General features: G+C 33.9%; 1 protein-coding gene across 1 annotated transcript; it reads right to left on the bottom strand.

Annotated features, from left to right (window-relative positions):
• Nucleotides 1-263: 263 nt before the first annotated feature.
• Nucleotides 264-6106, bottom strand: LOC149569069 (ARM repeat superfamily protein). Its single transcript, XM_089821856.1, has 3 exons — nucleotides 5965-6106; nucleotides 2001-4433; nucleotides 264-1847 (listed from the first exon to the last, which is right to left on the bottom strand). The coding sequence occupies exons 2-3, from the start codon at nucleotides 4424-4426 to the stop codon at nucleotides 1649-1651; spliced, it is 2625 nt and encodes an 874-aa protein (XP_089677982.1). The 5' UTR covers nucleotides 4427-4433; nucleotides 5965-6106; the 3' UTR covers nucleotides 264-1648.
• Nucleotides 6107-27533: the final 21427 nt, after the last annotated feature.

Raw genomic sequence — 27533 nt, 5'->3', positions numbered from 1 at the left:
AAATGAAACTAAATTAATTCTTGTAGAAGCCCATTAAAAAAAAACAGACGCACATTGTAACAAGCCTTCACACACTTGGGCTATGGCAGGAGCATTTGTAATAAATTCGTGGGAAAAAAAAATCATGACTGACAGTTCTCAAATCTTTCTTTAACTGTCAATCTACATTGCCTTTCAAACAAATCAACTAAAGATTGAACGTTGGAGAATATCCAAATCAAGAATCTACATCATATAATCAAGGAACTTCTTGCAAAATCCCATAAAAATAAGAGAACCTTTGAACTTTGCTCAATGTGAAATAGTTGGAAACAATAACCAAAACAACCAGATATTGCAGTTGAGCTGCAGGTAACGTTTAAACATAAATTCTGCAACAAAATATCATCCTTCCTCATAGACAAGTAACATGAATTACATGAAGCATTTTTACATCTCCCACTATACAAATCAAAGCTTTCTCATTTGATACAAAACGGTCCTTCAATATGATGATGCCTCCTTGACCTTCCATATGACCATCACAAGGTGGTCAACCAAAACTCGTACCACTTGCATTTCCATTCAACTGATCAAAAGCTTACTAGTCCTGTAGATCACAATATGGTAAAGACCATCATTCCAAGCCATAGTCAAAACAATATGGCATGACTCAAATATCCTTCAAAGTGTAGGAGCCATATATGACAGCAATGTCTAGCTCTTTGGCCGACATTGACATGCATGTGAGAGCAGATAGAAGACAGATCAATCTAGCCACACTACAGTTGAAACGGCCAGATATGAAACAAGCTTCCTAAAGAAAAGAAAGAATGACTACGACCTACATTAGCAATGCATTGCAGAAATTCATTCTGCATGCCTGAGCTTTTTCATTGCGTCCCTGACAAGAATGCAACTTTTAAAAAAAGCATTCCACACATCCAATAAGAAAAGGAAAAAAATTAGAAAATCAATGCCAAATGAAAATGGAAAATGGAGCACCAGGAGTGCACTGATAATAAGAAGTAACAAATGCAGATGCTTATACTCTATGACCATGGCAAATACAACAGCATTGAGCCTGAGAAAGCAAATCTGATTCCTCACAGATGTATAGTAACAACATCCTTATACCAATCAGTCTCGACCGTGTGCTTTCAAGCACATTGCAAACTATGACTGAGTTGAAACCTGACATGCATGGCAGAAGAGGCAATGATAGTCTTTCCTTTCTCATGCAATCTTGGTATTGCCACCGCAACATTTTAAGCATGTCTTTGTGCTTTTGAAAATATAGCAAAATCACGCAACGTGAATATGCTACCTGTTGGCAGAACAACAGCATGAAGAGCCGCTTTCATTATTGTGAATGCAGCGTGGGCTCTCTGAGGACAGGTGACAATCAGAGCTTTAGCTAGACTGCAAAGTTTGCTGTTAGCAGCAAGTGATAGAATAGATGAAATGTTAGCAGAGGTTGGAATAAATATTCCAGAAACCCATCAGCCAAAAATATGGCTCTCAACATGATCCCCCCAAGACCCCATATAGAATGTTGGCTATCTTCACGTGGAAACATCATTTGACACAATGACAAGTATACAACCCCAGACACCTTTAGCGCGACGCAACCAACTGACCATATGCATTTCAAGAAATTTCAGATAAATCAGCTTGAAACAACTCGATGAACAGTCATTTGGACCCATTCAGCAGTCTCCTTTATCAGTTGATCACTGGATGACAAGCATTCATCAACAAAGTCTTTGTAAAAGACAGACTGTCTTAGCAAAGGCGCTGCGTTTGGACCCAACGTGTCTGCCAAGTCACCAAGGACTCCAACTGCAGCCTTTGTCACCTGTTCATCCCTGGAAACACATATCACAAGAATAAACCCTATTAAATTCTGAAAACATTTTCAGAGTTTGAATTGTTTGAACCATTCATAAATGTCTAAAGGATCTCTGATCAATAACTACCAAGAATTATTGCCTTCTCCGAATGAAAAAGATGATACTTACATGTCCTTTTCTTGATAAATATTCTCAAGAAACTGTAAAATGTGACCCGCATAAGGTATCAGCAACTCAGCCTTGGGTGAGTTTTTAAAACCTTGAAAAATTCCCGAATATGCCTCTAGAATTCCATTACGCAACTGATTAGTGTATTCGATCATTTCATCATCAGCACCTACAGACTGTGCTGATAGTTCTGCTGCCCCTTGCAACATAGGCATTGCATACATCAAATACTTCTCAAAATGTCCCCCGATAGCCAATGCAATATCTCCAAAACAGGAAAATATCGGAGGTTTTACAGATCGGTGTAGCTGATTGCTTGACAGATCTTTCAAAAGCTGTGTCATTATACCATCACAGAAAGGCAATACCTTGTCATCCAAAGCCCTGCATATATCACCTACCACACCCACAGTGATGGCACAAACTTGATACTCTTCAAAGTTTTGAAGACCCATCTCCAAGTATCGGTAGAATTCTTGCATGTACTTCCCAAATTCCACACCCGTAGCATACGCAAGAGCTCCTATTGCTAGCATTGCTTCCTCGTGAACAGTGGCACTCCGACATGCAAATACCCTTAAGAAAAGGTTCATCATTTGATCAGCATATTGCAGAATGCCATACTTGGCCTCAGAAGCGCTCAATTTCTGAATGATAACTTGTAGGCAGCCACACAGAAGTCCCTGCAATTCACTCTGCTTTTCTTTCCCATCTGATGATAGCTTTTGTGTTTCCAGTGTTTCATTGAGCTTGCGCATGATCACTGGAATAAGTTGCATGATGATAGCCGAGGTTTCCTCTGTTGAACATCTTACAACCTCATTCAAGGTCTCATATGCCGAGGCTCGTAGCCTCGATTCACTTCCATCATCCCTATCTGCTGTATCAAGAAGAGCCTGAATAATGTTCTGCACGAACGGAGAAAGTGGAGATGAGATTGCCTCTCCATCTTCATACCCTTGGGCCAGAAAATACAAGGCACCACAAACTTTCTCAGCAACATTTGGCACATCCTTAAGACTATCAATTAGCACCGCAAGAATATGTTGGAAATTTGACTGTGTAATTATGGGGGCCTCCATCATTGGACCATGTAGAAATTCAAATATTCTACCAAGGGTCCATGCAGTTGTATCCTTTACATGACTATTTTCATCTTTCATGGCAGACAATATAAAGTTAAGAGCAACATTCACAAGAGGAGTCAATTTTTCAGGTGACGGACCTTCCAGAATTGACCCGAAGGCATAGGTGGCTGCCTCTCGTCGTCTCCAATCTGGCTTTGAAATGTTCTCTTCTACAAATGGCATAACCAGGGGAACAATATCATCTCCAACAGTTTTTGCAACCAGTCCCAGGCAAGTTCCTCCAGCCATTGACAGGTTCCAAGCCCCTTCATCCTGATCCTGGTCATCTTCCTGTTTCAAGAGTGTCTCTAATAGCATTGGCACAAGAGCTGGAAGTGCCTGCTTGATGAAATAAAAGCAAGGAAAATCAGAATCTCCACTTAAATCCCCTCCATATTCTTCCTGTATATCGATTTCCTCATCACAGATAGAACTCCAGAACTCAATTGCTTGGAGAGCAACAGGTTCTTCATCTGTTTTGACAGCTTTTGCTGTGATGGAAAATATATGCTGCATATACGAAGCTAGCTTATCATAATATGTTGAGGATATCTGCACTAAACATTCAAAGGCAGCTTGCCGAATTCTCCGTTCAGGAGACAAAGTTGCTTCACAGACTACCTCCATTATATAATTTCTCTCTACTTCATTATCAAAATTTGTCTGAGCAAAGTTCAAAGCATTGGACAATGCTCGAGTAGCAGCATACCTAACATCACTATTACCCTCGGATGAATTCATTCCCTGCACAACAGCTGTAAGGATAGAATTCACCTGGTCTTGCGCAAGAACATCTGCAGCGACCTCCTCACATACATAACCCAGAGTTTCCAAAGTAGCCTGCTTGAGATGAGCAGGTGATTCTATTTGTGGGCTACCCATGTTAAGCAATAAAACTTTGATGAGCTCTGGCCACTGACCTTGTGGTAACTCAATACCAGCAATTTTTGCAATAACCTGTGCAGATGTAGATCGTGCATCTGAAACAGGTGAAGAAAGGGTTTGCAATAAGCACCCCTTGATCTGGCTTTTAATAGTCCCATCTAAAACAATCCATCCCTGTACTAACAGAGCCTTTCTGCGTGGCTCCTTCGCATCTAGAGTATTCTTCAAAATCAAACCTGCAAGTTTACGACTGTCCACAGGCTTATCATTATTTGCTAGCTCAGTGGACAATGATATGAGAAAGGCTGGTAGATTCTGCTCTTGGAACTGCTTCAGATTCTCCTCTGCTAGCTTTCGGACGGAACCATCAACTGATTGTGCATTGAGAAGAATTTGTGTAACCTCAAGGGCCATATTTTACCTGATAAAAAATACAACTGTATCAATTTTTCAAACTCAATGAAACAGAACAGAAACAGAAATGCCAAAAAAGAAATGAATACAAAGCAATAAATGAACTCAAAATAATTTCTTTCTTATAGAACGGAATTTGAAAGAAGCTTGAATAACTATGCGAACTCATTCAAAATACAATATTCAGCGTGATTTTAGAACCTATAGATTTTTAAGCAAGATTTTAGTAATAATTATATAACATCAGCTATTCTTTCATCTGCTCAACTACTACCGTATAGCTACATATTAGTTTCATATGAAATATAAAACTTTCCATGCGAAAAGACTCATTTAAGACATATCAGCATTTTGGTAAATGAGAATAGGTAATGTTTAGAATCAGAAAGAAAGTGGCAATCAAAAAATACATCACAGATACTGCTACAGTCCAAATTTTCAGATGCTTATAACTATATAGAAAGTATTCAACAATATTACTAGTAGATCAAACCCATCGTCAAATTATATATTCCAGAAACAAACAAAACCTCAACTAGATATTTCCATTCTGCAATTTTAGTTACGGATTCAATATCATTTCAAACCCAGAAAGTTGTCAAAATCAATGCGAATACCATATTAAGTTAGCTCATTGAGGAAAGCAAACATATAAAAGCACCATAACAACATCAATCACATTAAGAATATGACAGAAATTCAATAAATGCACAATGAAAAATCTCGTGCAAAAGAGAAAACAAAAAATCCACCACGGTCATGACACTATAAGTGCATCAACACAAATTTGACTGTCGCATATACTTTTTGTTCATTTCTTTAGACAACTGAAAAACTTGTTTCATATTCAGACCAAAATTCTAAAAAATTATTGAATTAAGGACTTATGCCTACAGATCCTCCTCACTTTACCAGGCAAAACATAAATAATGTTAAACAGAAGACTGCATTGCATAGACGGGAGTGCTAACAATTAGAAAGCAAGCGGTCTGAATTCATTCTCCAAATTCTGTAGATTGCGATCAGGATCAAACTAAATTTCATATTTTCACCCTTTTAAAAGTCAATCATTATCCTCACCACGTAGATTTAGTATACTCTTCTTCTATTTCTTCCCGATTTAATATCCCGATTCCATAATTAACTCGTAAAATATATCCACATGAAACTGATCCACGGTTTTCTTCTGCTACTTCTAAATTCAAACCCTAATTAACAAATTAAATATGAATTTATGCTTTTCTCTCGATTCACATTGACAGCTGTCAAATCAACGGTTCTTCCACGGAAACCCTAAAGTTATCAAGCCAGACTCGAAAGCTATAGATCCAAACCCTATAAATATTGATTGAAATCTTAACAATCTGGTTCGGACCCTATTTAAACCACAAATCTGTCAAATTTGAATCTAAAATACATGAACGAGTAAATCGTAGCATGAAACTTGCCCTATCAGACTAAGATTGACGTTGTATCAAATGCCTGTGCATTTGAGTGTACAGTCTACTAAATTCGATGAAACAAAGCTCAAGACTTACCTCTTCGAAAGCTGATTGAGAAGAGCGAATCGCAGGCGAGTGACACGGCTGCTCAGAATCTGCAGCGCCGAATCTAAGACGTGGAAGACGCTCGTTAGAAACACAGAGCTCGAACAGAAGCAAAAGCCCGATCTGTAGACTTGAGCATTATCCCTTAAATATATTTTTATATAACAATATAACCCTAATCAGTGAGCTGGATCCCTTTTCATTTCTTCCGTGTTTTTTCGCACCGCGAATTTTGACGTCAGACTCTCCGCGCAATAAGGCATATTCACGTCTGAGGTCTGACGGTAATCAAGTTAGTTTACCCATTTGCTTTTTATTACTTGTTAAACATCTCTTCCACGTTTGTTTCGTACAAAGATGTGGTTACTAATACGGCCTATGTATTTTTCAGAATATTCAGATTCACTCGAATTATTCATGAAAACTTTTTAAAAAATAATAAAAAAGTTTTATTCGTATATATGTTTGAATAAATAAATAAGTTTGTGAAATATTTTATTAATTAATCAGTATTATTAGTAAGGGTGGATTTTTGGGAGCGTAGTGGTCAGATGGTGTGAAATTAAGATTCAAATATTTATTTCATTTAGTGCTAAGTGTTCCATTTGTTATCATGAATGAGAGATAGATCATGTGGAATCACTACTCATAAACATGGGTCAATGAGTTTGACTTAAAATCACATAGTTAAATCGTGATAGCAATATCACAATTTGACTTGCTGTGGAAATTATCTCCTACTTATCAATTCAAATATTTGTTTGCTGTGGACCCACTTTTGTGGATGGTCATGAGGTGGAATAGAGGAGTGAGAAGTAGAGAAGTGGTAGAAGTCAAGAAAAATAAATACAATAAAATTATCAAAATGTAATAATAAGGAAACTATAATTTTTTTTCTTTGAAAAATAAATAAATTTAAATGCACATTTTAAAAAATGTTTCAAAAAGAATATTTTTATTATTTTAAAGTAAAAAATACTATTATTAAGAAAAGTGTGAGTATAATGTTTCTATTTGCATTGTATTATTTTGGATTTAATGTTTTGAATCTATAGATTTTGCATATAATTGATAATTTTGATGTGTTTATTGATTCAAGATTTAGATGTCATTTTGGCACACCACATTGTTCTATTCATATTGTTTTAAAGACGTAGATGTTTATGTGTAATTGATAACTTTTAACTTTTGATTGATACTTGCTTGTATGAGTGTCAAAATTAAATAATTTATGTTTAGGGTTGTGTATTTAAAGGTGTCATTTTCGGACATTTGCATATCTCTAGATAATCAAAAATCATATTTTGAGATGATATCAAAGTGTTTCTTCTTTTGCAAGTATATCACTAACTTTGACATTATTTTAACATTAGCAAACAACATTTCTCTATATAGTTCAATGGCATTCATTCTAAAAGCACAGTCCAAGACACTTTCCAACAAAAATAGTATTGGCTTATGATGATAAACAATTGACTCGATGACATGCACTACATAATACACTAACATTCACTCCCCCCTGTAGTGTCTGCCCCTAGTTCGCATTTATGTTATCATTGTCAAACTCTTTTAGGCCAATTTTATGTTTGATGATTAGTAGTATTGTTTTGAGATTATCAGATATTGTTTTACATTCAGTTTATTATATGATGAGATTACTTGGTACTCTATATTTCATGTATGTATGATGATTATTCAACGTTTTCAACTACTGATGATGATTAGTTAGATGTGTTATTATCATGTGTGTGTTTTCTTATGGATACTTACCCCATACTTGTTTGTGTATGGTGTGCGTGTTTGTTTTCTTTATGTATGGCATTTCTGATGTTGTTAAGGAAGGGAGTCGTAGTCACTTGCTAGTCGGGATCAACATGATGCACCACTTCCTACCATTGCCTGTTTATCTTAGAATATTGTGTTTGTACATGCTTGGATTTTATGCAGGTTGCAAGTACTGGGTATCGACTTCCCTGAATTGCCAGGATGAGCGTACCCTATCACATTATCTCAATGGTAAGAGAGGGGAGATAAATTCTCAAGTCCAAATCCTAAACCTTTAAGCCATTTGTCCTAATTGAAAATTAGGACAAGTATCTAAGTTGAGTACCCTCTGAATGCGTCAGATGAGGTTAATTCGTGATTATAACCCTTTAGTTTGATTCTATATGTGTTTTTCTATGATGGGTTTTCGTATGTTGTTTTATGAGTCTTTGGTGGATTTTCTATTGATTAAGTCTAATTAAAAGATTAATTAATGATTTAATTTAATGGAAAATTATTATGATATTTAATATTTAATTATATTTAATTAATTGAAAAATTAGTTAAGTAAAAATAATTAAATTTTGAAATAAAGGTTGTAAGGATAAATTTAGAATGTGATAATATTTATTTAATTTAATAATAATATATTTAAAGTTCATTTTTAAATAAACGCTAAATATTATTGTTAATTAAGTTAATAAATATTTTATCAATTAAGTTTCTAAAAATAAATTAAAAGTGAAAAAAAAAAAGATATTAAATTATTAAAAAGATTATAGATCGCATGATGCGTGCTGAGTTGAAAATAAAAGAAAATTAATTAAAAGATAAAATAAGAATAATAATGTTATTTTAATTTAATAAAGTGTGTGCATGATATTAAAGTAATAAGTTAATAAAAAATAGAAGTCAAGTGAAAATTAAATAAAGTAATTTAATTATTCTTTTAATGTGCATAAAAAGATAAATAAAAAGTTAATTTTGGAGTCCTCTCGGGTGAATGCACGATTAGTGTCCCGATTTGAGGAGAGAACTCCTTATTATCACTTGAGGGTTCATTTTTGAAACACATGAATTTTGGGAACGAATTTGATGACGAATTTTAGAGAAGAATTTGGTGACGAATTTTAGAGACGAATTTTGGATGCGAATTTTGGAAATGAATCTTCTCACAATTCTCGGGGGGTTGTGTGTTAGCATTAGGTTCAGGTAGGGTCTTGTGTTTTGATCATTGATTGAGTTATGTAAATTGATATTTCTGTCTACTTCATGACTGTGAAAACTTGTCTTCTCATATTTCATTATACGAATCTGTCAATTCTTCATCTTGAATCTTTTGCTGTTCATTTTCATCTATATATAGGGATTTAATAAATCAATTTGAAACCCTGTCTATAGGTAAAAGAAAAAGAACGTAGTTAAACCAAAAAGGGTTTGAGATTTAAAAGAAAAGTTTAAATTAGAAATTTGAATGGATAATCGTAATTCTCCTATAGAATAAAATTCTAAATATTTATAATTTAAAAAATTATTTGATTATTTAAAATATTATTATTAGAAATCTAAAATAAAATAAATCACATATCTTATACAAAGATTTGTTTTTAAAGATTTTAAAATCTTAAATAAATAAAATAAAGTATTTAATTATTCATGTTTTGGAAGGGAGTTGAATCGTCTATTTAATTAAATAAAAATCTTTTAAATCAAAACTATATACATATTACCACACATTTGCAAAGAGTTTTGAAAAGATTAAATAAAATATAATTTTAAAACAAATTATAATAATAATAAAAGTTTATACATTTAAAAATAATAATAAAATTAAAAAAATAATAATAATAAATAAAATAAGACAACACTTACACCCCCTCTTACTTTTAAATCTGCTGGCAGCACCATACTATACTCGCAGGGTTTTAAATGGCCGCACGGCTATATATAAATAGGTCGGCAGCCTATATTGATAAAAAGGGATAGGTTTAAAAGTTTTTTTTTATAAACTTTTATTAAAGTAAGATATGTTTAAGTGTTTTAAAAAAAAACTTTTATTAATATTTTTATTAAAGTAAGACACGTTTAAAGTTTTTATAAATTTTCATTAATATTTTAATTAAAGTAATTTGTTAATAGTTTTATATATTTTTTAATTATTATTTTAATTTATAATGTTTTAATAAATTTTATTAATAATTTATTAATATTGATTAATTAATTTAGTAATACTTATTTAATAAATTTAATAATTACTAGATATGATTAATTAATGATTACCAAATACTATTTATTAAAGAATTTTGTTAATGGATATTGAATATTAATTAATTATTAATTATTAAATAATTATTAGTTATTAAATAATTATTTATTATTAAATAATTATTTATTATTAATTTATAAATGAAAATGTATATGGAAACTAATTGTAATTAATGATAAAATCAAGAAAATTATATTGATTATTTAAAAATTTGATTATTAATGAAATTGAGATTATTTTTATTTAATAATCAATTATTATTATTATTATTTAATAAATGATTATTAATACTTTTAAGTCATGATGCGATTTCTTTTATTATAAGAATGAGACAGGGTTAATTAAACAAGTTAACTGAGGAACTCATAGTAACACTAGAAAACTTAAACTATTTGGACCAAGATGTAATTCAATAAATCCAAAATCTTATACTGAAATGAGAAAATTGAAACCTTACATTAATTTAACAATATATTATCAGTGAAACCAAACTGTGAGATTATGATGTTTTGTTGTACTATCTATGTTTTTTTGAGAGTTTTGGGGTTGACTAGATTATTGACCAATTTAGGTTGTGACCAGAGGCTCGGGGTTTGTGAATGTGAATTTATGATTATTTGGTCTCGATCTTTTTTTTATACCCAACCTTGGTAATGTGATGCTATGCTCTATGACATGATTGTATTTATTGTTTGTTATTTCTTTCCAGTCTTCTTGTGTGAAGTTGAGGTGTATGTATATGAGATACTTGACTTAACCATTTTTGAGTCATCAATTAGTTATATTTAATAACCATTTTTGAGTCTCAATCAGATATACTTGAGTTACTTTCCAGTCGCTTTGAGAGGACTGAGATGTTTTGGATGATTTGTTCTTGATGATGTCATGTGGTGACATGTTTCACTTTACCATTTTGAGTCATTGATCAATATTATTATTGGAATACCTTCTGGTTGCTCATTGAGAACCGATGGATATTGTGACTTATCATTTGATGCTTTCCAATTGCTCGTGGAGAATTGATGTGAATATTGTGGATTATCTTTTGATGCTTTACAGTCACTTGTATAGGACTGAGGTGATTTTACTATGATTCTTTGATTTTTTATGTTATGAGCCTAGGGTAGGTTAACTATTTATAGTGTCGGGAAGTGGTTAGCAATGGGGGTCGAGGCCTTAAAGTGGCTGCCAAGGTAACTCATTGTAAGTTGTTTTAATAAGTGAAAACATTATACTAAATGGGGATTAAAAATGAACCTAATAAGATAATTGTATATTCTCGCCCATGCCTCGACTGCTAGTACAGACTAGGATAGGAGTAGAGAGAATGTTTGGTTGCGACCTTGCATTCTATAGTATGCCTTGTGAGTATGAGAGGATACTAGTGGCCGCATGGGAATTAGTAGGAACCCTGGAGTCCTAAGCTAACTGCCAGGGTAACTTCTACATGATGCATGCAATGACACTTGCCCGCTTACAGAGTAGGTTTCCTACGTGTCTTGTGTGCCTCTCGGAATTAGATGTCAATCTGTCTTAGATCCTTTGAGTTAGATTACTTTTAGGATTTGCTAGACTTAAAGAGTACTTGTATTATGTGATTTGATATCCTGTTTGGGACTTGAGACTATTTCCTCAATGCGGTGAGAGTGGGTCATTTAGGTTCCACGCGGTCGTGTGGTAGTGCTTTTTCACTCTTACCATTGAGATCCGTCCATAGTCACCGTGGCTAGAGCATTCTTTGTTGACATTTACCTTCATGCTATTCATGGATCATTATGATGGATGGTTATATTTTATGATGGATGTTATATCTTTCTGATGTATGGATGTATCATGTATGGTGGATGATTTCATGTATTTTAATGTATTGCATAGGTATCATGGATCTGAAGAGGGTGATGTATTTCTATTTTTACATGTATGTATATTCTTTTAAGCCTTTCATACCCTGTGACATGTACAGTGGATGAATGAGCATTCTGAATTAATTTGCCAAGAGGCATTCAGAACAAATGTATATTAAATGGACATTGGACTTTATAATTATTCTTTCATGTGGATGTGGTAGTTGTTAGACTTAGAATTAATTAAATTTAAATGTGACTCAATGTCTTGGGATCCTTAAGGAATGTAGCCTGTTATGCATGCTTATAGATGATTACATGTTATTGCTTCCATTACTATGTGATTGTATATGTATGATTATCTTTCTTGCTTTTTTAAAAAAAAAAAATTGTATAGAAAACTTAGTAAATCTTTAGGTTCATTCTTTTGGGTCCCCTGGCGGGGCATTACACCACCATATCATCACATTTATCTCTACAATTAATTGAGCCTCAAGGTTGATTCATTTGCAAGAAAGTCCTAAGATGCAAACCTTGCATAAGGAATCTTGTACAATGTTCTTTAAGATCATGACTATTTCACTTCAAATAACATTAGGAAAATGAGGGTTGTAAGTTCAAAATATCTATTTTTTTTCAAATGAATAGAAGGTATAAATTTGAATAGGGTCATACCTCTACACAATTGAATAGTGACCGCATATTAAACACTCAATTGCTTTGACATTAGTTAAATCCTAAAATCTTCTTTATAATCCAATCATGAAGTATAGTTCAATCTCCTTCTACTCAAAGGCACTTGACTTTAATAAATATTGTTAAATGTTTATTATCTGTATTATAATTAATTTTAAAATTATTTATTAGGGATAGGAAGAATGGACTAGATGTCAACCATAATAGAGGTTGTAGTTATGGACAAAATAATTTTTATACATAATATTCCTCTTTAAATATTGTTATGGACACAATAATCAATCTTAGATCCATAGAAATGAACTACGAAAAGATGAATTGTTGTTACATGTTCATCTCGTCATAGCAATGTCTAAAGAAGAGTGATGTCTATAGACATTTTTTATCAATTTATTAAGAAATGGTCATGTTCTCCATACACAAAACCCTTGGTAGATCTATGCAACAATAATAAAGGACCAAAGACAACACAAAAGCATTAATACACTCAAACCCTTCGGGACATCAATTCAATAACAATGAACCAAATATGAAAACATTAATACACTCAAACTCCTAGATAGATCAATTCAACAAGAGTAAGCTAACATCAAAGATAATGTGAAAGCATTAATGCACTTAGATGATGATGTTATGAAAATCTACAAGTATATTAAATGACTTCAAATGAAATAACAACTATCATTAAATAGCATAAACATACAATAAAACAATAAAACAATTCACAATCTTAAAAAAAATTGAAGACCCACCAAATTTAATTAATCTTAAAAGTTATAATTAAAAATGATATATATTTCATCTAAAATTAAAAAAAACTTAAATTAAAATAAAATAATCATAAAGCAAATTGTATATATATATATATATATATATATATATATATATAGCAACAATAAACTTGTGAAGTACATTGGGTGCAATTCCACCATTTCATCCCACACAATATTTTCAAAAGTAGTTATTTAAACATTTAAGACATTAACAGCATTGATACATTTGTATGATGTCGTACTTGGAGTCAAAATTCAAGATGATTTGTGATTTTAAACCAAGAAACGGTAAATTTACGTGGAATACAGTAAGTAAAGTGAGAATATTGTAGGTGGGGGAGATAAAAAAATTTTAAAAATAAAAGTAGGATATGTGGGGAGTGCCAGTGGAATGCAGCGTAGTTTGTGAACCCCACATTACAAGTTTTAGTGTTGACAAATACATATCTATTTAATAAGTTTTACGGCGACTTTTTTTTGGCTTAGTAAATTCCGTTTAATTTATTTTTACTGTTTATTTAATAAAATTTCTATACTCCATTGAAAACAGTGTCACGGTGATTAGTTGTTATATTTATGTATATTTGACAGTAGAAATGAAAATAAACTGTATAATTAATTATCCAACATAATGTAGTTTTTACACTAATTCAATCGGTGTATCAATCAAACTATAGTTGAAAAGTTTGTTATGGGAAGAATTTACTTTTTAAGGTTAAATAAAGTTTATACATTTACATCTTATAATTATATTATAAGAGAATATTTATGTTTTATTGTTAGATTAATCAATTTATAGTTGAAAAGTTTGTTATGGAAAGAATAGATTTAGAATTTGATAGTCTATAAGATGAGTTTTTTACTTTTTAAGATTAAATAAAGTTTATAAATTCACATCTTATAATTATATAAGAGACAATTTTTTTGATTGGTAAGTAAGAGGCCGAAGCCAAGAATTATTATTATTAAATATTAATCTTGAGTAGATTCAAATCGTGGGCTCTTGCCTATTTTTGTTTTATTGTTAGATTAATATTGTCCTTATTTAATTGATTATAAGAGGAGCAACTTATGTAGTATAAAATTCTATAATTCTGATGATGTCAGTAGGCTATAATATAATACTATTGTAATAACTTAGCTTAATTAGTGATTAATCTTTTCAATTTTCATCAATTATATTTTTATTTCAAATTTACAGTTTTAACTTTTGCAATGTTATATGTGAGAATTTTAATTTCTAAAATTATTTTCATATAAGAAAAAAATATCTAATGATTGTTTTTATTGGCCCGTGTTTATTTTCTTGAACAATGTATGCATCTAAACAATGTGATGGGAACTCAAACCTATTTAGTTATAATAAAGATATTGCTTAGTATGTGTAAAATTTTATATTTTCACTAATGTAATGCGACTTTAACATAACCTTTTCTTGAATTTTAATTATTTTAATTAACATGACCACATAATAATACAAAACCTCTTCCTCAATAAAATGATGAAGTTAAAAAGTTAAAATAATATAAACTTTTTAGTTTTAACTAACATGACCTAACATAAAATCTAGAAAAAATAGATTATATATTTATGATTTGTAAATGAATCATTATTTTATTTGACATGATTCATCACTTTAATCTAACCTCTTCACAATAAAGCTTACTTTGTATTAGCTAATGTAAAAAATATTAATTATGTTATCTAACACAACTTATCAATTTCACATAACCTTTATAAATACGTGCTTCCCCATATATAGTTGACAATGAAAATATTGACATGAACAATTACTACTTCTCGCTTTGACATAACAACTTTATTAATCATTTCTTATATTAAGAAAATGTAATATTACAAGTAAGCTAGAATAGTAAAATTATATTTATATCATAGAGTAGAGATTATTTTAAATTATAAACATTTTTGTACTAACAAATATTAATTTTCAAATATTTAAAAAATGTATATACTTTAAACAAAAATGATAATTATTTTAATAATTCTAAATTTAAATTAATGTTTTCATGTTAAATTTCATTTTAATAATATTAAAAGATTAATTAAATTATGATAAATATTATTACAATTTATTTTCTTATAGCTTTTAAATCTTAATGTTTACTATTGTATTCAATTAAATTATTAAAACTAAAAATACAAGCAACTACATCACACTTGTTAATTCAACCATGCATATGCAAGTCTATATTTATAATTAAAATGTTCATTATAACTATTGTTATAATATTCAATTACATACAACTTAATTATATTAAATTTATTAATCTCATTTTAAAATAAAAATAATTATTTATTATTAACTTAAGTATAAATGATAAATGATAAATTAATTTTTTAATAATATTAGAAAACTATATATATTTTAAAATTATTTATTTTAAATTATAAAAAAAGTATACAAGTTATTTTTTCTTAATGTATATGTTGGTTTGTTTACATAAAAATCTCATATTAATATTAAAATATTGAAATTGAAAATCTCAATAATAAAGTTTCATATTAATTGATTGATAATATCAAAAAAATTACCTAAAAATAAATAGAGGTGAGGCTAAAATCCAAAACTGTATTTTGTGAGACAGAACTGAATTGAGGGAAGGTGTCGGCGTGCAGAGAGGGCTCTGTAACTAAGCCTTTGTAGAGCCCTCATTACTCCTCTCGTACATGCCTTAATGGCCTTGACCTCGCTTGGGGCCGGGAAGATTAATATCCTTCATCATTTGGTACTTGCTGCATTTATTGAAGAAGGCAATAAAATCGTTGGTTGTAATCAGGACCGCTCTCACCATTACCAGGATCTTAAACATTTGCATTACAAGACAAAAGATGGAGAACATAGGCAATCTCCAAGAGCCTAAGAAGTTGGAAACGCTGGACCCACCTTCAAACAGGTGTTGCAAGGAAGCTTCAACATCTCGGCCGACGCCAAATTTATCAGGAAACAACTGTTCACAACTATTTTCCCCGCCGTCTCAGGAAATGAAGGTAAGGAACCATCTTCCCCTATCTTGTTGTTAAGCCTAATTCCTAGATGATGCTTGAATTAGATAAAGAAAAGACTAGATTGAAGAACACAACTATTTTTTTCACTACTATGAATTTGTTGAATCTACCATCAAGGAACTACCTTAATGATTGGTTTCATAGAGTCTAGAGTAATATGCTAGGGCATCATTTTTCATTTTGCCGCATGATCCGAAAAGGGCTATTTATTGTTATTTTTTGTAACCCTAATGCTCAAAAAGTTGCTATTGATAACAATTCTGGAAGGTCAAGAACTTTGAATTTAGGGCTTTACCCTAGTCTCTTGACTTTGTTAATGAAGAAGTTCTTGCCCTGGCTAACCCTAGATGGGTCACTATTAGCAATCTCTCGCCGTATGTCTGGAACTTCATCCCCCAATTATTGGAACCCATTGGGAAGGTCCTCAAAATTGACCACTCCAACACTCTCGTCCCTAATGCTGATATCAGAGTCCTCATTTCCATCCTCCTTGGTGTGGATGCCCTCGAAAAAATCACCCTAGAAGATGGAGTCATTCCTATAAATTACCCTATCATTTACATGGGAGGTTTGAATGCCTACTACCTGTGCAAATGGGAAGGTCATAAAAGGAAAAATTGTCCCTTGTTGGTAGGGAGAAAAGCGGCTATCTCTCTGAACCCCTCTCCCTCCAACCCACCCCCTAAGATTAAATTTGTGATTATGTCTTCCAAGAGAGAATCTACTCAAATCTCCATTGATCCTCAAGCCTCTAAATGGTTGACAGAATTCAAGGATCTTGTTGCATGCTTCAATTCTCTTAAGAACCAATTTAACCAGACTTTAGAGGAACCTCATCCTCCCATTAATCATGATGCTTTGAAAGAACTTAAATCTCTTCATGATGTTCTATCTTTGGATTTTGGTCTAGAATCTAAATCGCCTGGGAGAAAGAATAAACCCCTTAATGTCCAACAGTTGGCCCTTATGTCTTTGAAAGATAAAGCTAAGAGGACAATGCATGATAACCCCTCGACAACTATGGAACTATACTCTGCTATGACTAGGGATTGCAAAGAGACTGCCCCTCCTCCCTCCCCCTCACCTTGTGTTGATTTAGAATCAAGTCTCCCTGAATTCTTAGCCAGAGCCCCCCCAAGGTTGATAGTATGGATTTTTTAAAAGTGGAGGAAAGGCTTCATGACTTCTCTCTTGTGGTTATTTTGGTGAAGTCCAGTATTCCTAATCTCATTGTGAATGAGGAGGCTTTTGAAACTAAGGATGATAATTGGGACATTCTTGATTCGAGCTAGCATAAGGGGAATTATGTTCCCGAGGATGGGCAACCTTCTAGTAATCCACTAGTTGCAGTGGAATGTAGTCCTCATGAAGGATATTTTGCAGAGTTAGAGAAATTTGTATTCAATGGGAAAAAAGAGAACCCAAATAGTAAGAACCGTTAGGATGGTGTTGAGATTCTTAAAAGGAAAAGAGGGAGACCTTGGCATTCTTGTGGTAATACTAAGCCTTTCAAAAAAGCTAGGACTAAAATGCCAGATTGTTTCAAGGGGTTCTAGTCCCCTATGGACACTGATAAATAATTGCCTATGATGAATAAGCTAAAAATTGCTTCATGGAATGTGAAAGGTCTTGAATTGTCAGACAAGAAATATATAGTTAAGAGATTCCTAGGATGGAACAAAAACATAGACATCCTACTCCTCCAAGAAGTTAAGTCTATAGGATCCACTCTGGACATTGCTTTGAAATGCATCTGGAAAGATGTTGTTACACTCTCTACTAAGCATCCAAAAGGTAAGGGAGGCTCCTCTATCCTAGTTGGCCCTAGTTGGAAAAAGAAGATCACCAATTGGGGCTCTTCCCCTTGTAATAGAGTGTCCCGGGTCACCTTCAAGGATGAAGATTTTGAGTTTGGAATTTGCTTGGTCTATGCCCCTAATGAATTTCTAGAAAGAATTGTTCTATGGCAATGGCTGGCTGAATTGCCTAACATCCCCTAGATTCTGGCAAGGGACTTTAACATGGTTGAAAGGGCTCAAGACAAGATGGGAGGTCTCAGGTTTGAAGGGAAAGGAAATGAACATCTTTATTGGTCTAGGATGGCTAATAAACTCAACCTCATTGATCCTCTTGCCAATTTGAAGCATCAATCCCATGGTATTTGGTTCACTTAGTCTAACTACCAGAAAGGGGATAAATTTTTTTATTCTTGATTGGATAGATTCTACTTCAATAATAATTTTTTTCAATTGCCTTAAACTTGTGGACAACAACCTAGTGCAAGTTATTCCTTTCTCCCTTTCTGATCATCACCCAATTGTGATCGATATTTTTAAGCTTGGCTCCTAACAACCAATAAAAAGCAAGACTCATGTCTATGCTCTCAATACTTCTCTCCTTCATGATCAAGATCTCCTAGCCGCCTCTAAGACCATCCATTGGTATAACTATTCTATTTGCAAACATGACAACCTGATTGACAATTGGGTCCAATCTGTTCACTCTTGGCAAAATTTATTCAAAACAATTAGTAAAAAGAAAGCCAAAGATAGTAGGGCTCTGGAACTTTCCTTGGTTAGCTCTCTGTAGACTGAGGAAGCTGCCTCCCAAATGCATCCTGATAACCCCATACTTGTTGATTATGTGGCTAAAACCAAACATGAGTTGAGAAAGTTGTAGTCCAAAAAAATTCAAGGGGCCAAGATTTGATTTAGAGCCAACTAGTTGTCCTTAGGGGATACATGTTGTAAGTTCTTTTTCAATGTGTTGCACTTGAAAGAGGCCAAGGATAAGATTGATTGCATTTGTGAGGAAGATGTCATTTTCATAGATACAAAGGATATCCTTATGACCTTCTATCGATTTTACAAGAATTTGTTCTCTTATGAGGATAAGGGAATGATGACTGAGCTAACAAGGAGTAAGATTGATTCCATCTTACCCAAGAAGGTCTCAGCCTCAAATACCTCCATTCTTAACTCCTATATTTCCTTGATAGAAATCTTAAATGCTATTTCCTCTATGGAAAATGACAAAGCCCCTGGACCAGATGATATCTCTGTGGAATTCTTCAAAGCTAACATTGAATGGATTGGTCCCAGTCTTCTCAAACTCTACAACTATTTTGTGATGGTGGGAACCTTGGGCCCATCTATCAATTCTTGCATTATCAAGCTTATTTTCAAAAGTTGTGATAAAACCCTAGTCAAGAACTAGAGACCAATTACCCTTCTCAATGTTACCTATAAGACTATGGCAAAGATTTTAGCAGCCAGAGTTGCTCCTATTCTTCCCAAAGTAATCAGTTAGACTCAAATAGGCTTTGTAAAGGGGAGGCATATTCTATAAAATCTCCTAACTTGTTAGGAGGCTATGGAATGGGCAAGATCTTCTAGACATGACATTGGAATGCTTTTGATAGACTATGAGAAAGCATATGACAGAATGGAATGGAAATTTGTTCTTATGATGTTGAGAGCCTTACGTTTTCTAGATTTATATGTTTAGATGGTGGGAGTTATGTTGAAGGATGCTAATGCCTCTCTTGAGGTGAATGATAATAGATCAGAATGTTTTGAGCTTTCTAGATTCATCAGACAACGCTGCCCCCTTGCCCCTACGCTCTTTTTTATTACCATTGAAGCTTTGCACTACCTCTTGAGAGATGAATCCATCTTGCCTAGAGTTTCTAGACTTATCCTACCTAATGGGAATGAAATCTCTAATGTGCAATTTGCAGATGATACCTCGATCCTTTTTGAACTTACAGAAGAAAACATGCATCACCTCATGGCCAAGCTGGACCTCTTTTACATAGCTTTAGGGAGCAAAATATCCATTGCTAAATCTTTTATTCTGGGTTGGGAACCAAATCTGCCTCAATGGTGTACCAAGTTCAAAATCAGCTGGGGTGGCCCCAACCATATTGTAAGATACCTTGGTATCCCCTTTGCCATCAATCCCAACATTAACAATATGTGGTGTTGGGTGAAAGAGAATATTAGTAACAATATCTTCAAATGGAACACGATGTATCTATCTCTGGCTGGTAGGATTCAGGTCTGTCAGAAGATTCTTTCCTCCTACTCAATTTACTTCTCTTTGGCTTGGTTATTTAATGTGAATCACTTTGAATTCTTGCAAAAAATTATCAGAGACTTCCTATGGTATGACACTAAAGGAACCTTTAAATCTCATGCAGTTAAATGGGAATGGTGCACCAAGAGAAGGGCTATGGAGGGGGGGCTTGGTCTCAAAGATCTGAGGTAGCAAGGCATTGTTTTGGCAGTAAAATGGATTACCAAAGCCACGCTTGGTGAGGAACCCTGGAAGATTCTAGTTAGAAATAATTTGACTAATGGCCACCCTTGTGGAGCCAAATTTTGGAATAATTGGGATGCTCTGGATTTTCTTGCACTTGACTGCAAATCTACAGTTGAGGGATCTGTTGTATTCAAGGCTATTTGGAAGAGCTGGGATAAAGTTAGACCTCTTTTGGGCACCATTGTTAGGACTGAACAAGGCAACATTTGGTGTGGATTGTTCTCTATCTGGTGGAATCTCCAAAGTAAGGGCAAACTGCTTGCCTTAGTGCAGGGTTGCTCAGCAAAATGTTGGTTTAAGGCGGGTGTCAATACATTTAGAGATGTTTTTGGAAACAATAAATTGTTGGACTGGTCAAAGTTGAAGCTGAGATTTAGTTTACTGGACTCCCATAAAAAGACATATGTTATGGTTAAAAAAGCCCTTGAAGCCTCTGGTATTAGAAGTACCTCCTGCTCAGCTGATTCTTGCCAGTTTCACCTTAGGTGGCCATATTCCTCCCTTCTCCATCTGGTTAAATCTAAAACTGTTTATGACTTGCTCTCCTCTGGACCAGGTGTGCTTAATCACCTCAATGTTGTTTGGAATCTCTCTCTATCCCATCTTGCGTGGAAGAAGATCCTCAACCAACTCTAGGCCAGACCTATTGAACCCAAGATATTTGATTCCTTTGGAGGCTGGTTCTTCATAAATTGCCCTTCTCCAAACTTGGTGGTGAACCCAATTCTTGCTCTGTTTGTGCCCATCCTGAATCTGTTATTCATGTCTTTTTTGATTGCCCCTTTGCTTTTGGAGTTTTGCAATTATTTGGGTTTACTTTGGGCTCCAACTTTTTTGTTGTTAATGTTATCCATGGTAAAATCTGTTATGGCAACAAGAAACTAAATGTGTTTTGGTCTATTCTTTCCTCTTTATTGCTCTAGTTTATTTGGAAATCTAGGAATAACAACATTTTTCAAGGGGTTGATCATATCCTTATTGAGTCTCTAAGGAGACTCATAGCTGTTGATGTTTACCTGCAGGTGAAACTAAAAGAGGACCAGTTGGAGGAGTTCATGAAAGAAGGTAAAGCTACACTTTCAAAGGAGGAGTTCTTCTATGGATAAACTGTAAGAATTTGATATAGCTTTGATACCATGTAAGAATTTTCCTAAGGCAATAATTCAACACCAAGATCAAGAAGCTCAATAGATAGCACAAGAGAGACAAATGATGATCAAATGAGAATGGATATCAAATGATTGGATTAATCAGATAATTGGATGAATACATTACAAAAGTGCCTTGTATATAAAGGCAACTGATATGACTAGGATTCAACAAAGAGATAAGCATAACAACTAAGTACATGTCCACCAAGAGTGGATTATCCTCCATTGTGCATGAATGTATGTGCAACAATGAGAGGATAAGACTGCAAAGGTTTATCTCATAAAGAGATGTAGTAGACAACATGTGCTCAATTGGAGTACAAACTACTATGTTGTCAACATAACTCATGTGAATATGCAAACTCCTAGGTGTCTACATGACAACTAATATGTTAATGCATTAACCTAAGTAAACTTAAGTAAAGTGTAAATAGTAAATACTTATTTACACCAACACCCCCGTTAAGTGCAACTTAGGGGAATGCACTTAAACTCACAAAAGTTAGATGATAATGCAAGATGGGTCCCAACTACTAGGCCATGTTAGGTACCCATGTATAAAATGCAAAAATAATGAAAGCTCTCATAAAGTAGAGAAAGAAAGTAAACCTCATAGGAAAAACCCTCCCCAAAAAAAAGAGATGAAAAAACAAGATGCATGGATGGATGGAGTAATTAAGACCCCCCCATTACAACATACATCATGTATATACAATAGAGAAGTATGCGAAGGACACAATCCCAGAAGAGGAAAAGGTCCCCCCCATAAGAGAGAAGTAGAACAAGAAGAGAGGAGACAAGGTAGTCCCCCCTCAATGTAAAATGTCATCAATGATAGCTGCTCCAAGATGAATGTAGAAGTTGATACATGACTGCTGAATAATGTTCTTCCCCTTAGGAAGAAATAATGTCATAGGTACATATGAGATGCTTCTCCAATGTGTAGAAAGAATCATGAAGATGAATGGGGTCTCTAAAAATTGCTCAATTGTTCGTGTGCCGATATTGACGGTCGCCCCTTCCAACACTACTAAAAAGAACAAGTGTAGATCTAGCAAGGATGGATGTAGAAAATATCTCAAATAACTGTCTCCTCAAATGATAAAGAGACCTCCTACAACTATTGTACATAAGGATCCACAATCATATCAACCTTGTAAGACTGATCATGTAGAGAATGGACAAGAGGGTCAGAGTGTTCCCTCACAACAACTGAAGAAAGATCTTCTTCATTAAAGAGAAGATGTATATCATCAATAATGTCTCTGAGATCTGCTATGTAGGACTCCACAAACAAACCTGAAATGTTTGTCAAGTAGTCATCCCGTGATGTTGGAATGAGAAGACAAGGTGTACCCAACTGTACTGAATTACATGGACCTATCATTATAGCAATGTATGCATGTGAAATTTGTTGATGTTGTGACCTCATTCTTCGTCTATCAGAAGGATCCCCCACATCTGAACCTATTGAATCACTATCATTGTTGTCACTATCAATTTCCACAATGTATGAAGTATGGAGAGGATTAGAAGATAAGCTAGGTGAACTTTCCTCAAAGTGAACATTCCTCTCTATGAATATCTCATGAATCTCAAGATCCATAAGTCTATACGCCTGAACACTTTCTTCATATCCAATGGAAGTACAAGGCCTTGGTGGTGGTGCCTTGCATTGCCTTGAAGATATGTATGCCCATGGTGGACAACCAAAACTTTGAAGTGTTCCACAACTGGTTTTCTTCCACACCATGCTTCAAAATGAGTCATTCCATCTAAGACATTATGAGGAGATCTATTAAGGATGTGATTGGCACTACTTATAGCTTCTACCTCAAGTGATGGATCAAGATACTTAGCTTGAATCATGCAACTTGCCATTGACTTAAGAGTTCTAATCCTCATTGTTGCAACACTTGTCTTTTGTGGACTAAATGCTTCAGGATTCTAAAGATCAATACCCTCAAACTCACAAAAGTCTCTAAGTCTCGAGTTCACATATATACTTTCATTGTCCATATGAAGAACATTGATGACTTTATTTGATTGCTTCTCAACATGACTCTTGAAGGCTAGAAACTTATCAAACACTTCATTCTTGTGATCAAGAAAGTAGACCCATGTGTAATGTGAAAAGTCATCAATGAAAGTGAGGACATAGTGACCCTTGCTAAATGATGTCACTAAAAAAGGACCTGCTAGAACCATGTGAACCAACTCAAGAACAATTGATGCTCCCCAAGACTTCCCTTTGTCAAAATTCTCTTCTAGATGCATGTCCATTGAACAAGTTGAGCATTCACCCTTAGAAACATTGATTGTAGGTAGACCTTTGAGCATATTTTTTGAGCTAAGTTGATGAAGATAGTGGAAGGCAAGATGTCCATACCACTCATGCCATAATTTACTTTGTGATTGTGAATGTGTCAACAAGGCATGTGAAGGAGACTTAGGCACAAAGTGGGAGAAAGAATAAAGCCTTGTGTCATGATCAACTTTACCCACTGCAACCAACGAATCATCCTTAAGATTTCACACCATTATTGAATTAGGAAGGAACTCAACTTTATTTCCACCTCCATAGTGAGTGATTTGGTAAATTGAAAGGAGATTAGTGCTAAAGTTAGGAACATAGAGGACATCTTTGAACTCTCAATTTTCCATCTCAACTTGTCCTTTCCCTTCAACTTCCACTTGTTTGTCATTCCCTACAAAGGTGTGAGGTACCTTAGATTGTTCCAATGAAGAAAAGTGTCCTTTTGAAGAACCCATATGATGTGAGGCACCTGAGTCAAGAATCCATTCCCTTGAAGAACTTGAACTTGCCATAAGTGCTTGCCCTTTTCCCTTTGAAGTGGATGGATTTGAATCCTTGGAAGCATTTGGCACATTGATTTTGTTCTTCCTAAGTAAGTTTTCCAACTCATCTATTCTCTTAGTCTTGTAATGATGCTCATCATGATTTGGTTTCTTGCAATATGGACAAAATAGTTTATCCTTCTTGTTGTTGTTTCCCTTCTTATTGGAAGAAGAATTGCCTTGTTGTGAGGAGGAAGATTGTTGTGTCATTGATTGTGATTTTGACTTCCACTGCTTTTTCTTGTTGTTGGTGAAACTTTTGCCGCCTTGATTTGTTTGGTTCTCATTACTAGCCACCAATGCCTTAGACTTTGATGACTTGAGAATTCCCATATCTATCAACTTGGATTGTTCCAACATCAACATTTCTACAAATGCATCAAATGAAGGCTTAGTGAAGGCACTTCCCATGGTCAACTTGTGAGTGTTGTAACTTGAAACAAAAGATGCATACTCTGAAGGTAGCCTCTTCAAGATGTGATGAATCAATCTATCATCCTTCATGGGATTACCACAATCATTAAGTAGTGCTCTCAACCCATTGGCTTTGTTGACACAGTCTTGAATTGTGTCAAAATTCTTAGGATCCAAGAGAAGTAGATCATCCTCAATATGGAATCCCTTTTCCTCATCCACCTTACCATACAACCCTTCAAATTTGTCCCAAGCACCCTTGGCATCCTTAAATCTGGAAATGTGGAAGAAAAGATATCTATGAACACAACTCCTAATAATTCCTAAAGCATGGTTGTCTTTAATTTTCCAATCAACTTGTGCATCAACATCAGTGGGTTTTACAATTGTACCATCAACATATAGATTTAAACCTTTTTCCATTAGTCTACTCCATACAATATATTTCCATGTAGTATAATAGTGTGAAGTTAAAAGTGGAGTTTCAAGTGAACCCATGATGCAAAAAATTAAAAGAGCATAAGAGAGAAAGAGAGACACAAGAACACAAGACATCCCCCCCACCCCCCTCGCTTTCACTCAATCAAAGAATCCCCCCCAAAGTTGATGCTTTTGGCACTTTATATATAGTGCATGTACAATTGACCACTTGTCAAAATAGACCAAAGTGGACTTATAGTTTTGATGGTTACAACAGAAAAGATGAAGCTATAGCAGACTCAAGTACATAAGACACCAAATTTCCAAAGGATCTAAATTAATTACAAGTGCAAAAATACACCAAAAATGACCAAATTTTGAAAGTACTATATCTACCCAAAATTACTCCAAACTGATACCAAATCTGGAAAATAGACAAAAAAATGCACTATAAAAAAATAGCACCTGAATATGTGTCCATATGAGCCTGAACGAAGCCTCTGAAGTTGTAAAAATTGGGATTGGCAATTGTCAGAAAAATTCAAGAATAGAGATCACAAACAACCTGCACCAATGTGTAGAGCATGAAATTATACCCCAAAACAGAAAAAAATTGCTCAAAAAAAGGAGTTTGTATGAGGGAGATATCACTGTTTGAAAATCACCTCTGTAATTATTTTTCTTGAATCGCCATTGTCGCACCTCCAAAAATCAAATGACTCTAGATTTCACCTCAGATGTCTAATTTTGATGAAACAAAAGTCAATTTGGGAGTTTTTTGACCTTTTGAATGTGATACCAATATCTGATTTGCACCAGCAAGCTCCAATCTTGACCTGCAAAAAAAAATCTCTCCAATGGCTATGCAATTAAACTCCTATGGCTCTGATACCATGTAATAATTTGGTATAGCTCTGATACCATGTAATAATTTGCTTGAGGCAATAATTCAATGCCAAGATCAAGAAGCTCAGTAGATAATACAAGAGGGACAAATGATGATCAGATGAGAATGGATATCAGATAATTGGATGAATACATTACAGAAGTGTCTTGTATATAAAGGTAACGAAGATGACTAGGAGTCAACACAGAGATAAGCATAATAACTAAGCACATGTCCACCAAGAGTGGATTATCCTCCATTGTGCATGAATGTGCGTGCAACAATGAGAGGATAAAACTGCAAAGGTGTGTCTCATAAAGAGATGTAGTAGAGAATATGTGCTCAATTCGAGTACAAATTACTATGTTGTAAACATGTCAACTCATGCGAATACGCAAACTCCTAGGTGTCTACATGACAACTAAATATGCTAATGCATTAACCTAAGTAAACTTAAGTAAAGTGTAAATAGTAAATACTTATTTACACCAACATTATTTACAATACTTATTTACACCAACATACACTACCCTTAAAGAGAAAGACAAGGAGAGTGTTGCCAAGTCTCTAGAGGACGTCTTCAACATCCCTTTAGCTCATCAGAAAGGATGGTCAATGGAGGCCCCCCTCTAAAGATTTTGTATTGGTTGCTTCCTTCATGCCTTCCCCTGTGAGATTCACCACCTCGAATTCAAGTGAAGAAGAAAATGTTTAATCTTTTTTGTGTTGTATATTTTTCTTTTGTTCGTCTACACGTTGATACTATGATACTTCATTTGTGATAGCTTTAGTGTTGTATTTTGGTCTAGGTTCTCTCTGGTATATGGTGTAGATAACATCTTAGTTAAACTTTGGTTGTAACTCTTTTTTTTGTCTTCTTGATATGCAATAGCAAAAGATAGAGGTGAAATCTAGGTATAAGATCTCAATCAATTTCATCATTTTACTATTTAAAATGTACATCTTATTTTAAAAAATATTTCAAAACTTATAAAAACTAAAAAATAACAAGTTTCAATTGGTTGAAACCAAATAATTGGTTAAAGCAAACAAATTACAATAGTATATGCCTATTGCCAAATACTAAAATGTTAAACATTGTGTAATTTTAAATTATTCAAAAATCATAGAAATTTA

Source organism: Cupressus sempervirens, chromosome 3, assembly GCF_028749045.1.
Source record: "Cupressus sempervirens isolate cs-2001-9-10 chromosome 3, ASM2874904v1, whole genome shotgun sequence".
NCBI classification, from domain to species: Eukaryota; Viridiplantae; Streptophyta; class Pinopsida; order Cupressales; family Cupressaceae; genus Cupressus; species Cupressus sempervirens.
Note: the sequence above shows the minus strand (reverse complement) of the source record. Positions and strands in the feature narration are given on the sequence as shown.